This window comes from Protopterus annectens, chromosome 6.part0 (assembly GCF_019279795.1).
Source record: "Protopterus annectens isolate FY-2018-M chromosome 6.part0, PAN1.0, whole genome shotgun sequence".
Classification (NCBI taxonomy): Eukaryota; Metazoa; Chordata; order Ceratodontiformes; family Protopteridae; genus Protopterus; species Protopterus annectens.
The window spans coordinates 1,831,957,636-1,831,970,445 of NC_056737.1; the positions used below are offsets into that span (position 1 = coordinate 1,831,957,636).

The following is a 12,810-nucleotide window of genomic DNA, read 5'->3' on the forward strand; positions in this document are numbered from 1 at the left end:
GAAATTCTGGACAGTTGAGAGGCATGCACACAACCCTAACCCTCGTGAGAAAGTCTGGACAGTTGAGAGGTATGCACAACCACCCTAACCTTGTGTAGAAAGTCTTGACAGTTGAGAGGTATGCACACAACCCTAACCCTGTGTAGAAAGTCTGGACAGTTGAGAGGTATGCACACAACCCTAACCCTGTGGAGAAAGTCTGGACAGTTGAGAGGTATGCACATATCCCTATCCATGTGTAGGAAGTCTGGACAGTTGAGAAGTATGCACACAACCCTAACCCTGTGTAGAAAGTCTGGACAGTTGAGAGGTATGCACACATCACTAACCCTGTGCTGAACGTCTGGAAAGTTGAGAGGTATGCACACAACCCTAACCCTGTGTAGAAAGTCTGGACAGTTGAGAGGTATTCACACTACCCTAACCCTGTGTAGAAAGTCTGGACAGTTGAGAGGTATGCACACATCCCTAACCCTGTGTAGAAAGTCTGGACAGTTGAGAAGTATGCCCACAACCCTAACACTGTGTAGAAAGTCAGGACAGTTGGGAGGTATGAACACATCCCTAACCCTGTGTAGAAAGTCCGAACAGTTGAGAGGTATGCACACAACCATAACCCTGTGTAGAAAGTCTGGACAGTTCAGAGGTATGCACACATCCCTAACCCTGTGTATAACATCTGGACAGTTGAGAGGTATGCACACAACCCTAACCCTGTGTAGAAAGTCTGGACAGTTGAGAGGTATTCACACAACCCTAACCCTGTGTAGAAAGTCTGGACAGTTGAGAGGTATTCACACAACCCTAACCCTGTGTAGAAAGTCTGGACAGTTGAGATGTATGCACACATCCCTAACCCTGTGTAGAAAGTCTGGACATTTGAGAGGTATGCACACATCCCTAACCCTGTGTAGAAAGACTGGAATGTTGAGAGGTATGCACACAACCCTAACCTTGTGTAGAAAGTCTGGTCAGTTGAGAGGTATGCACACAACCCTAACCCTGTGTAGAAAGTCTGGACAGTTGAGAGGTATGCACACATCCCTAACCCTGTGTATAACATCTGGACAGTTGAGAGGTATGTACACAACCCTAACCCTGTGTAGAAAGTCTGGACAGTTGAGAGGTATTCACACAACCCTAACCCTGTGTAGAAAGTCTGGACAGTTGAGAGGTATGCACACATCCCTAACCCTGTGTAGAAAGTCTGGACAGTTGAGAAGTATGCACACAACCCTAACCCTGTGTAGAAAGTCTGGACAGTTGGAAGGTATGCAACCATCCCTAACCCTGCGTAGAAAGTCTGAACATTTGAGAGGTATGCACACAACCATAACCCTCTGTAGAAAGTCTGGACAGTTGAGAGGTATGCACTCAACCCTAACCCTGTGCAGAAAGTTTGGACAGTTGAGAGGTATGCACACAACCCTAAACCTGTGTAGAACGTCTATACAGTTGGGATGTATGCACACAACCCTAACCCTATGTAGAAAGTCTGGACAGTTGAGAGGTATGCACACAACCCTAACCCTGTGTAGAAAGTCTGGACATTTGAGAGGTATGCAAAAACACTAACCCTGTGTAGAAAGTGGACAGTTGAGAGGTATGCACACAACCCTAACCCTGTGTAGAAAATCTGGACAGTTAAAAGGTATGCACACAACCCTAACCCTGTGTAAAGTCTGGACAGTTGAGACTAATGCACACAACTCTAGCCCTGTGTAGAAAGTCTGGACAGTTGAAAGGTATGCACACAAACCTATCCCTGTGCAGAAAGTCTGGACAGTTGAGAGGTATACACACCTCCCTAACCTGGTGTAGAAGGTCTGGACAGTTGAGAGGTATGCACACAACCCTAACCCTCTGTAGAAAGGCTGGAGAGTTGAGAGGTATGCACACATCCCTAACCTTAGGCAGAAAGTCTTAACAGTTGAGAGGTATGCACACAACCCTAACACTGTGTAAGAAGTCTGTACAGTTGAGAGGTATGCACACAACCATAACCCTGTGTATAAAGTCTGGACAGTTGAGAGTTATGCACACAACCCTAACCCTGTGTAGAAAGACTAGAATGTTGAGAGGTATGCACACAACCCTAACCTTGTGTAGAAAGTCTGGAGAGTTGAGAGGTATGCACACAACCCTAACCCTGTGTAGAAAGTCTGGACAGTTAAAAGGTATGCACACAACCCTAACCCTGAGTAGAAAATCTGTACATTTGAGAGGTATGCACACAACCCTAACTCTGAGTAGAAAGTCTGTACATTTGAGAGGTATGCACACAACCCTAACCCTGTGTAGAATGTCTGGGCAGTTGAAACGTATGCGCACAACCCTAACCCTGTGCAAAAAGTCTTGACATTTGAGAGGTATGCACACAACCCTAACAGTGTATAGAAAGTCTGGACAGTTGAGAGGTATGCACACAACCCTATCCCTGTGTAGAATGTCTGGACAGTTGACATGTATGCACACAACCCTAACCCTGTGTAAAAAGTCTGGACAGTTGAGAGGCATGCACACAACCCTAACCCTGTGTAGAATGTCTGGACAGTTGACATGTATGCACACAACCCTAACCCTGTGTAGAAAGTCTGGACAGTTGAGAGGTATGCACACAACCCTAACCCTGTGTAGAAAGTCTGGACAGTTGAGAGGTATGCACACATCCCTAACCCTGAGTAGAAAGTCTGTACATTTGAGAGGTATGCACACAACCCTAAACCTGTGTAGAAAGTCTGGGCAGTTGAAACGTATGCACACAACCCTAACCCTGTGTAAAAAGTCTGGACAGTTGAGAGTTATGCACCCAACCCTAACACTCTATAGAAAGTCTGGACAGTTGACATGTATGCACACAACCCTAACCCTGTGTAGAATGTCTGGACAGTTGACATGTGTGCACACAACCCTAACCCTGTATAGAAAGTCTGGACAGTTGAGAGGTATGCACACAACCCTAACCCTGTGTAGAATGTCTGGACAGTCGACATGTATGCACACAACCCTAACCCTGTGTAGAAAGTCTGGACAGTTGAGAGGTATGCACACAACCCTAACACTGTGTAGAAAGTCTGGACAGTTGAGAGGTATGCACACAACCCTAACTCTGTGTAGAATGTCTGGACAGTCGACATGTATGCACACAACCCTAACCCTGTGTAGAAAGTCTGGACAGTTGAGAGGTATGCACACAAGCCTAACCCTGAGTAGAAAGTCTGGACAGTTGAGAGGTATGCACACAACCCTAACCCTGTGTAGAAGTGGGGAAAAAGCGGATTGATGATGAGGAGGAGGTCACTGATGAACTGATTTCTAAGACATTATGCTGAACTCAGCTCTCTATATAAAAGGAACTATGTCATGAGAAAAAAAAGAAACTTCATAATACAGAGAATTGTGATCAGATTTCTGAACCATCAAGAAATGGATGCCAAGAAATTCACCATGAGAGCGCAGTAAATGAGTTGCATCTTGGCAACCATGTTGACAACAAATAAAGCTGGTTATAATCACAGACCTGATCATAATTCTTTTTAGTGGACAGACATTAATTCTGTCTGCATACTATCACCTACAGGAAAAGAAAGAAAGAAAGAAAGAAAGAAAGAAAGAAAGAAAGAAAGAAAGAAAGAAAGAAAGAAAGAAAGAAAGAAAGAAAGAATGAAAGAAAGAAAAAGTCTAGTAATATTTATCACCTTTGAAAGCCAGTAAATCACTTAATGTTGCCAAACAGGCAGCAGCATACATTTTGACTTCTTCGCTGAATAATTGATGGACAAACTCCAAATAATGGGGGGTGGAGGCAAAGTGTCAAAATGATGGACAATTTTTACATATTGCTCAAATTAATTTAAAAGGTTAATAGAACAACAACATGCTTTGCATGTATGAGCAGTTTTCCAAATAATAAGAAGCATAAAACTCTATTTGTCATCGGTGACTATAATCCTCAGGGATTTACCAGAAAATCAGAAGTTTTACAATGGATATACCAAAAACATATATAGCAATATCAGGGACAGTCTTCAAATTCAGGGATAATTGAGATGTATGAATAAAAGGCAGAATGGAGTTTTCCTCTGTAGGAAACTGTTAGGCACGTTTTGCCACACTTTCTGTTTATAAATGTGGCAGAGTGAAGCTCTAACAGTTTTCAAAAGCTGTTTCACATACCAGACAGCATTATCTACTATTAATCCCTTGTGCAACACATGTTTTTAAGAGCATTTAGATTTCCTTAACAAACTTTTGTTAAGCATCCCTTAGCACTTTTAAGATTAGATCTCATGCCGGGGAAGTGCTTAACAAGTTTATCTTTTTCCCGATATTGGAGCATAATACAGGCACTGCATGCGCTTTAGATATATTAAGGCAGGATTTACTGTAAGTCACATCATTACATGAATCAAATCAGTGTAATTTAGAATCTATCCATCTGCATTGAAATAATTATTATATAGAGCATTTATTCCGGCATATATGGATACAACATTTTCATTCTTTTAAATGCTCTACAGTAAAACAAACAAGATTAAAGGCAATGGTATTAAATTCTGAACAAACATAGATAACTATTACCGCCTCTCAGCTGATCAGCTTTTTGTAACTTAAAATATATTTGTGTTTCCTTAGCAGAGCACAGGTAGAACCACATAAAAGGCTTTATTGCTGCCACAAAGAAGTTAATGAGATACTCTCAGTCAAATGAAACTTTCAGCTTAATATTTCTTCACTGAACTCAGTAAAAAGTGGTGTTGGGTTTACTTCATAAGTCTTTTATGTGTTTAGATGGTGTCATGTCTTAAAGAAATTGACTAATCTCTAGTTCTATGCTCACATTTAGTTTTAGTGAAATCAAGCAGCCAAGCGCAAGAAAATTATACTTATCTCTTTTTGACCAGCAGATGTACATTTCCAAACCCAACGTTAACCACGTGGTTAATAAACACACGGCCATTAACTTGAACTTTGCTCCTTACCCCCACGGTAGTGCATTCTCAGAGTTGGTATATTTAGTAAGGGGGGTGTGTAGGGTGAAGCCCCCCACATCGGTGGGTCAGTTTTTTCGGGTAGTGTAGTTTGTTGGGATGGCCAAGTGTTTACTAACTGCGTGGTTAAAGTCGGGTTTGGAAATGTCGGTGAATTGACGTGTCGATGTAATGCATGTCGGTAAAGTCATCTGTCAGGAAACTGAAGGTAATCCGTTTTACTATATATGTGCCTGCTTGGAAGCACATTGCCAAGACAAAGAATTTTCTTCTTTCTAACAAATATACATTGCAAATAATTCTTTCCATTAATGATCAGAGAACTTAAAAGATTAGTTGGACAAAAGTTTTAAATGCCAAAGAGCTGCAGAAGAGAGCAAGTACAATGTGTTTGAAAGCTAACTGGGGAAGACTCCTAATAGTAGGGAATAGTGTACTGCTACCTTTTCTATAACGATAACATATATATATATATATATATATATATATATATATATATATATATATGTTGTTTGTCTTTTGACTTTTCCCAGTTAGGGGTCGCCATAGCGGAACTCCGGTTCACTAATGATTGGCAGTAGATTTTTACAGTGCCGAGTTGCCAGCTCGACGCCCAACCTTCAATGAAGGCACACCCATTCTCGCATGTCTTTTGGAACACCACTCGACCGTGGGGAGGACATGCAGACTCCACACAGAAGGCACTCCCCGCACTCCAGCTGAGAATCGAATATATATATATATATATATATATATGGGTCTATCTGAGTTCATCGACATGTTAAAATGTCGAAAACGAATTAACCGACACGAGAATGTCGAAAGTCACGTCACCGACGCCAGAAGATCGACGAGGCAGAAGACCGACGGAAGAAGACACCGACGCTGAGAAGCTGCGATGGGGAAAGGATATGTAAGTCTGCGGTAGTGACGGACGATAGGGTGCGAGTAAGGTAAGTGTGCGATGCTGGTGTTTAGTAGGGGTAGGGGTGGGATAAGTGAGTTAGGGTTAGGGCGCGGGTTAGGTGAGTGCTTGAGTAAGGTAAGTGTGCGATGTTGGTGTTTTGTAGGGGTAGGGGTGGGATAAGTGAGTTAGGGTTAGGGCGCGGGTTAGGTGAGTGTGCGAGTAAGGTAAGTGTGCGATGTTGGTGTTTTGTAGGGGTAGGGGTGGGATAAGTGAGTTAGGGTTAGGGCGCGGGTTAGGTGAGTGTGTGAGTAAGGTAAGTGTGCAATGTTGGTGTTTTGTAGGGGTAGGGGTGGGATAAGTGAGTTAGGGTTAGGCCGGGTTAGGTGAGTGTGCGATAGTGACGGACCTTAGGGTAAGGGTTTGGGTCAGGGTTGTGGATAGTTGTGTATGTATGGGTTAGTGTTTGTTTGTAAGGATTTTGGTGTGCTTGTGTTGTGTGTGTGAGTGTTGGATAGGGGATGTGTTTTGTTTGTTGGTATGTTGTGTCGGGTGTATGCGATGTCGTGTTTGTGAACTGTCGATCTTCTGGCGTCGGTTATATGAGTTTCGCTGTTTTGGTGTCGGTTATTTCGTTTTCGGTATTTTAAAATGTCGATGAACTCAGATAGATCCATATATATATATATATATATATATATATATATATATATATATATATATAGCAAATGCTAAAAGAAATAGGATAACATTACCCATGCAGTGGTCATGTTATTATGCATATAAATAGAAGCCTCTAAAAGGCAATCAAAACACAGAAACCATTTCAAGGTTATTATAATTTTAGCACACAACTATAGCATTAATTCATGATGAGAAAAAAAAATCAGTTACTCAGAAACTACTGTCAGCTCTGCAACAGCTGAATGTTGGATGTTACAGACAGGCAGAAATACAAAAAAATAAACATGATAAATAGAGAACATTACAGTCATCTGGGATAGTGCTCTCACATTTAAAATACTACATTAGGAGTGGCAGCCTACTATTATACAACTGTCTCAGAAATATCTCAAAACAGTAAATACTTTTCTGCACTGAAGACTGTGCCAGCTGTGCCAGCTGAGTCTTCCTACTGGAGCACGGTGCATTTAAAACATAGATATTAGGATATATCTGTACCTTGGGAACTTGGCTGAACTTCTTTTTCCAGGCTTCTATTCTTTTGTTCTGAAGCTTTTCCAGAACCCCTTGAAGTGCATCCAACTAAAGAGAAAATAATAAGGAAAGCTGAGATGAGCTAAACCGCGACACAAACTAGTTCTTAACATTTCAGAGCATGCATTAAGTAGGGCATATTTGAAATACTTATAAGCAGTAATATTAATCAAGGATGAATCAGAGCAGGGGTTTCAAACTCAAGTGATCATGAGGTCTTTGTGGAGCAGCATACTCAATTAAAGGCCAAAGTCTTCAAAATGAAAAGAATGTCAGTCAGTACAGCCAGAAATGTTGTGCAGTAAATTCCATCGGTCAGTACAGCTAGGAATGTAGTGCAGTAAATTCTGTCAGTCAGTACAGCTAGGAATGTAGTGCAGTAAATTCCATCAGTCAATACAGCTAGGAATGTAGTGCAGTAAATTCCATCAGTCAGTACAGCTAGGAATGTAGTGCAGTAAATTATGTCAGTCAGTACAGCTAGGAATGTGGTGCAGTAAATTCCATCAGTCAGCACAGCTAGGAATGTAGTGCAGTAAATTCTGTCAGTCAGTGCAGCTAGGAATGTAGTGCAGTAAATTCCATCAGTCAGTACAGCTAGGAATGTAGTGCAGTAAATTCTGTCAGTCAGTACAGCTAGGAATGTAGTGCAGTAAATTCCATCAGTCAGTACAGCTAGGAATGTAGTGCAGTAAATTCCATCAGTAAGTACAGCTAGGAATGTAGTGCAGTAAATTCTGTCAGTCAGTGCAGCTAGGAATGTAGTGCAGTAAATTCTGTCAGTCAGTACAGCTAGGAATGTAGTGCAGTAAATTCCATCAGTCAGTACAGCTAGGAATGTAGTGCAGTAAATTCCATCAGTCAGTACAGCTAGGAATGTAGTGCAGCAAATTCCATCAGTCAGTACAGCTAGGAATGTAGTGCAGTAAATTCTGTCAGTCAGTACAGCTAGGAATGTAGTGCAGTAAATTCTCAGTCAGTACACTAGGAATGTAGTGCAGTAAATTCTGTCAGTCAGTACAGCTAGGAATGTAGTGCAGTAAATTTAAACAGTCAGTGCAGCTAGGGATGTAGTGCAGTAAATTCTGTCAGTCAGTACAGCTAGGAATGTAGTGCAGTAAATTCCATCAGTCAGTACAGCTAGGAATGTAGTGCAGTAAATTCCATCAGTCAGTACAGCTAGGAATGTAGTGCAATAAATTCCATCAGTCAGTACAGCTAGGAATGTAGTGCAGTAAATTCTGTCAGTCAGTACAGCTAGGAATGTAGTGCAGTAAATTCCATCAGTCAATACAGCTAGGAATGTAGTGCAGTAAATTCCATCAGTCAGTACAGCTAGGAATGTAGTGCAGCAAATTCCATCAGTCAGCACAGCTAGGAATGTAGTGCAGTAAATTCTGTCAGTCAGTGCAGCTAGGAATGTAGTGCAGCAAATTCCATCAGTCAGCACAGCTAGGAATGTAGTGCAGTAAATTCTGTCAGTCAGTGCAGCTAGGAATGTAGTGCAGCAAATTCCATAAGTCAGTACAGCTAGGAATGTAGTGCAGCAAATTCCATCAGTCAGTACAGCTAGGAATGTAGTGCAGTAAATTCCATCAGTCAGTACAGCTAGGAATGTAGTGCAGTAAATTCCATCAGTCAGTACAGCTAGGAATGTAGTGCAGCAAATTCCATCAGTCAGTACAGCTAGGAATGTAGTGCAGTAAATTCTGTCTGTCAGTACAGCTAGGAATGTAGTGCAGTAAATTCCATCAGTCAGTACAGCTAGGAATGTAGTGCAGTAAATTATGTCAGTCAGTACAGCTAGGAATGTGGTGCAGTAAATTCCATCAGTCAGCACAGCTAGGAATGTAGTGCAGTAAATTCTGTCAGTCAGTGCAGCTAGGAATGTAGTGCAGTAAATTCCATCAGTCAGTACAGCTAGGAATGTAGTGCAGTAAATTCCATCAGTCAATACAGCTAGGAATGTAGTGCAGTAAATTCCATCGGTCAGTACAGCTAGGGATGTAGTGCAGTAAATTCCATCAGTCAGTACAGCTAGGAATGTAGTGCAGTAAATTCCATTAGTCAGTACAGCTAGGAATGTAGTGCAGTAAATTCCATCAGTCAGTACAGCTAGGAATGTAGTGCAGTAAATTCTGTCAGTCAGTACAGCTAGGAATGTAGTGCAGTAAATTCCATCAGACAGTACAGCTAGGATGTAGTGCAGTAAATTCCATCAGTCAGTACAGCTAGGAATGTAGTGCAGTAAATTTCGTCAGTCAGTGCAGCTAGGAATGTAGTGCAGTAAATTCCATCAGTCAGTACAGCTAGGGATGTAGTGCAGTAAATTCTGTCAGTCAGTGCAGCTAGGAATGTAGTGCAGTAAATTCTGTCAGTCAGTACACTAGGAATGTAGTGCAGTAAATTCCATCAGTCAGTACAGCTAGGAATGTTGTGCAGTAAATTCTGTCAGTCAGTACACTAGGAATGTAGTGCAGTAAATTCCATCAGTCAGTACAGCTAGGAATGTAGTGCAGTAAATTCTGTCAGTCAGTGCAGCTAGGAATGTAGTGCAGTAAATTCTGTAAGTCAGTACAGCTAGAAATGTAGTGCAGTAAATTCCGTCAGTCAGTACACTAGGAATTTAGGGTAGTAGCTTCCATCACCTAGACTTATTTTGATTTGAGGCCTGAGAGACCCATTTTTGAGATCCCTGAGTTACAGGATCACTTTACTGTGACCTACCCTTCTACCGCCCCCCACCCCTCTGTTAAACTGATGGGGTAATTTGACCGGACATTATACCATGCCATATTAAGGGTCTTAGACCATGTGACCAGTGGTATTGTCTACATCCCATGGCTTAAGATCAAATTCTGTCTCATGCAGTTATAAGTGAATTCAATCATCATAATAATGTCTAAAATATGTAACTCTTGGAATAATTTTCTCAACCCTTTTTGCTCAGATGTCTTGCATAAAATCCTTTCTCATAAAACAAACTGCATGTAATGCAACAAAACATATTTTAAAACCAGTACAGTGTTTCAGTTGCATGCTTTTAAGAACTTATGATTTTTTTTTTTTACTTTTTAAGTATTTATGAGTACATTCAGGACAATAAAGCCAAAACTCATTATTTACAGACATGTATACTTCAACATTTTTTTAACTCATTTTAACAGCATTTGCAGGCATACATACTTCAGTTTTTTAACTCATTTGAACAGCCTATTGATTGTTCGGATATACTTTAGAAACACAAAGCTTAAAATCAAGCCAGATTTCTATAAAAAAGTTAGGATGACTGCAAAATATCCCAAATAACATCCAAAACAAGGAGAAAGGAAGACAGACAAACCATTCAATCAAAACTGCAAGAAAGACCCAGCCAAGCTAGAGTCTTCACTGTGTAATATATTGAACATCCTGTAGTAGAGACCCATGATATATATACAAATGACCCCTTAAGGACATAGTGTTTCCACCACAAGGCTTCTGAATGCACATGACTTTTTACTTATCAAGTCTATATGGGAACATTCAGGTCAGTAAAGCCAAACCCCACTAGCTGTACACTTGAATGTTTTTGCCTTTTTTGAATTTGACAGTACAGCGCAACTGGATTGCTTGGGTTTACTTTAGAAACACAGAGCTTAAAATCAAGCTTGATGTCCATAAACATTAGGATGCCTGCAAACTTTACACACACACACACACACACACACACACACACACACACACACACACACACACACACACACACACACACACACACACACAAACACATGCACACATGCACACATAAAAATTAAAACCCTGTTCAAATGCCTCTCACAACCTACCAACTATCTTTCTCAAACTAGCTGCAGATGGCATTGCACTCCCCATTTGCATATTAATCAACCGGTCTGTCCAAGAATCCTACATATCCCTTCTCTGGAAAAAAGCCTACATCATTCCCTTACATAAAGGAGGCAAAAACACTGACATCCCTAACTTCCGCCCCCATTGCCATCCTCTCACCCATTTCAAAAATCCTTGAAAAATGTATTCACCTTCAACTCTTACCATACCTCCTAAACAACCACTTACTTACCCCCTCACAACACCAATTTAGACCTGGCCACAGTACCAGCACAGCCCTCCTATCCTTTCTGGAAAACATCAACCACCCCTGCAATTCTGGTAAATATTGTATCTGCTCTTCTCTTAGACCTCACTAAGGCCTTTGATACAATATCCCACACCCTTCTTCTTTCTAAGCTCACCCAACTTAATATCTTTCCCTCCTCCTTGAATTGGTTTTCCAGTTATTTCTGTGATAGACAGCAGGCCTCCAAATGGAATAATCCCACCTGACCCTACCTTAACAATCAGACTGGTGTCCTCCAAGGATCTATCCTGGGACCTCTGCTATTCAACATCTTCACAAATTACTTCATAAATGCACCCCTGCTACCAAGCTCATCCAATATGCAGACAACTCTACCATTATTTGCTCTGCAGACTCCCTTCCTAAACCGGTCCAATTAAGTCAAGCAGCATTTGACAGCACAGAGATTTGGATGCAAAATAACCACTTAGCCCTTAATGCATCCAAAACTAAAATTATGATCTTTTCCCATTCTAAAAACTCCAAAATAGACACAAACACCTTTTCCATAGTTAGCCATAATAAACCCCCCATCGAAATAGTCTCTCATACAAAACTTCTGGGTGTCATTATTGATGAACAGTTAAAATTCAACCTTCACCTCCAAGCCAACATTAAGAAACCCCATCAGAAACTAGGAATACTCTACCAACACAATTGCTTCCTCACACCACCAACTAAGCTTACCCTCTCTACCAAATACCTCCTTCCCTCCCTCATGTATGGGGCTCCTCTCCTCACCAACCTACACACAACCCTCAAAGGCAAACTAGCATCCTGCTACAATAAAATTGCTCTAAATCCCTCTCCCACCAGTGTTACTCCCTGAACTCCCTAAACTGGCTAGAACTCCCTCACTACCTATCCTACATTCAACTCTCCACTGTACACAAGCTCATTTTCAACCCTTCTGACTGCCCCTCCCTCTCCTCCATACTCACTATGCATCTCCCTACCTGCACCTTCAGGTCTAACAATCAAAAGCTCCTTGCTGTACGCAAACCATCACGTAGCCCAGGTTAACTTCTACTATCCTTCTCCCTTGAACACAAATGGACTCACTCCCTCTCCACATCTATACCACACAAAATCTTTCCTCTTTCAAGGCACTGCTGCACACTTATCTCTCCTCTCCATAGTAGTGCTCCTGCTCTCACCCATCCTAAACCCCTCTTTCACTCCTCCTCTTACACTTAGTACCCTATCATATCACAACTATACTTTCTGCCTGCCACATATGGGGTGGGGGGACAAAGAGGGTGAATATGTACATTTCCTCTAAGGAATCTTCTACTGCTGTACTGTTACTGTTTGTGATACTTCATGCCTGGCATCAACTGTCTGCATCTGAACACACTGTATCATATCCTTATATTTCTGTACATTTGTGATATTTTCTGCCTAACCATCAATTATCTGTATCTAAACATACTGCATTAATTCTCTTGTATTATTTGTTGCATACAAATATTTTAAACTATTACTGTATTAATTGCTGTTTAACTAGCTATTTTTTATTCTTTTGTGTGTGCGTGTGTGTGTGTGTGTGTGTGTGTGTG

The 12,810-nt window shown here is 41.3% G+C and overlaps 1 protein-coding gene across 1 annotated transcript in view; it reads right to left on the bottom strand.

The window, feature by feature from the left end:
• LOC122804121 (cocaine- and amphetamine-regulated transcript protein-like) overlaps positions 1-12,810 on the bottom strand; it is a 34,422-nt gene that overhangs the window by 16,089 nt on the left and 5,523 nt on the right. The window contains exon 2 of the mRNA XM_044073768.1: positions 7,078-7,161. Coding sequence (XP_043929703.1) covers positions 7,078-7,161 — 84 coding nt within the window. The remainder of the gene's footprint in view (positions 1-7,077; positions 7,162-12,810) is intronic.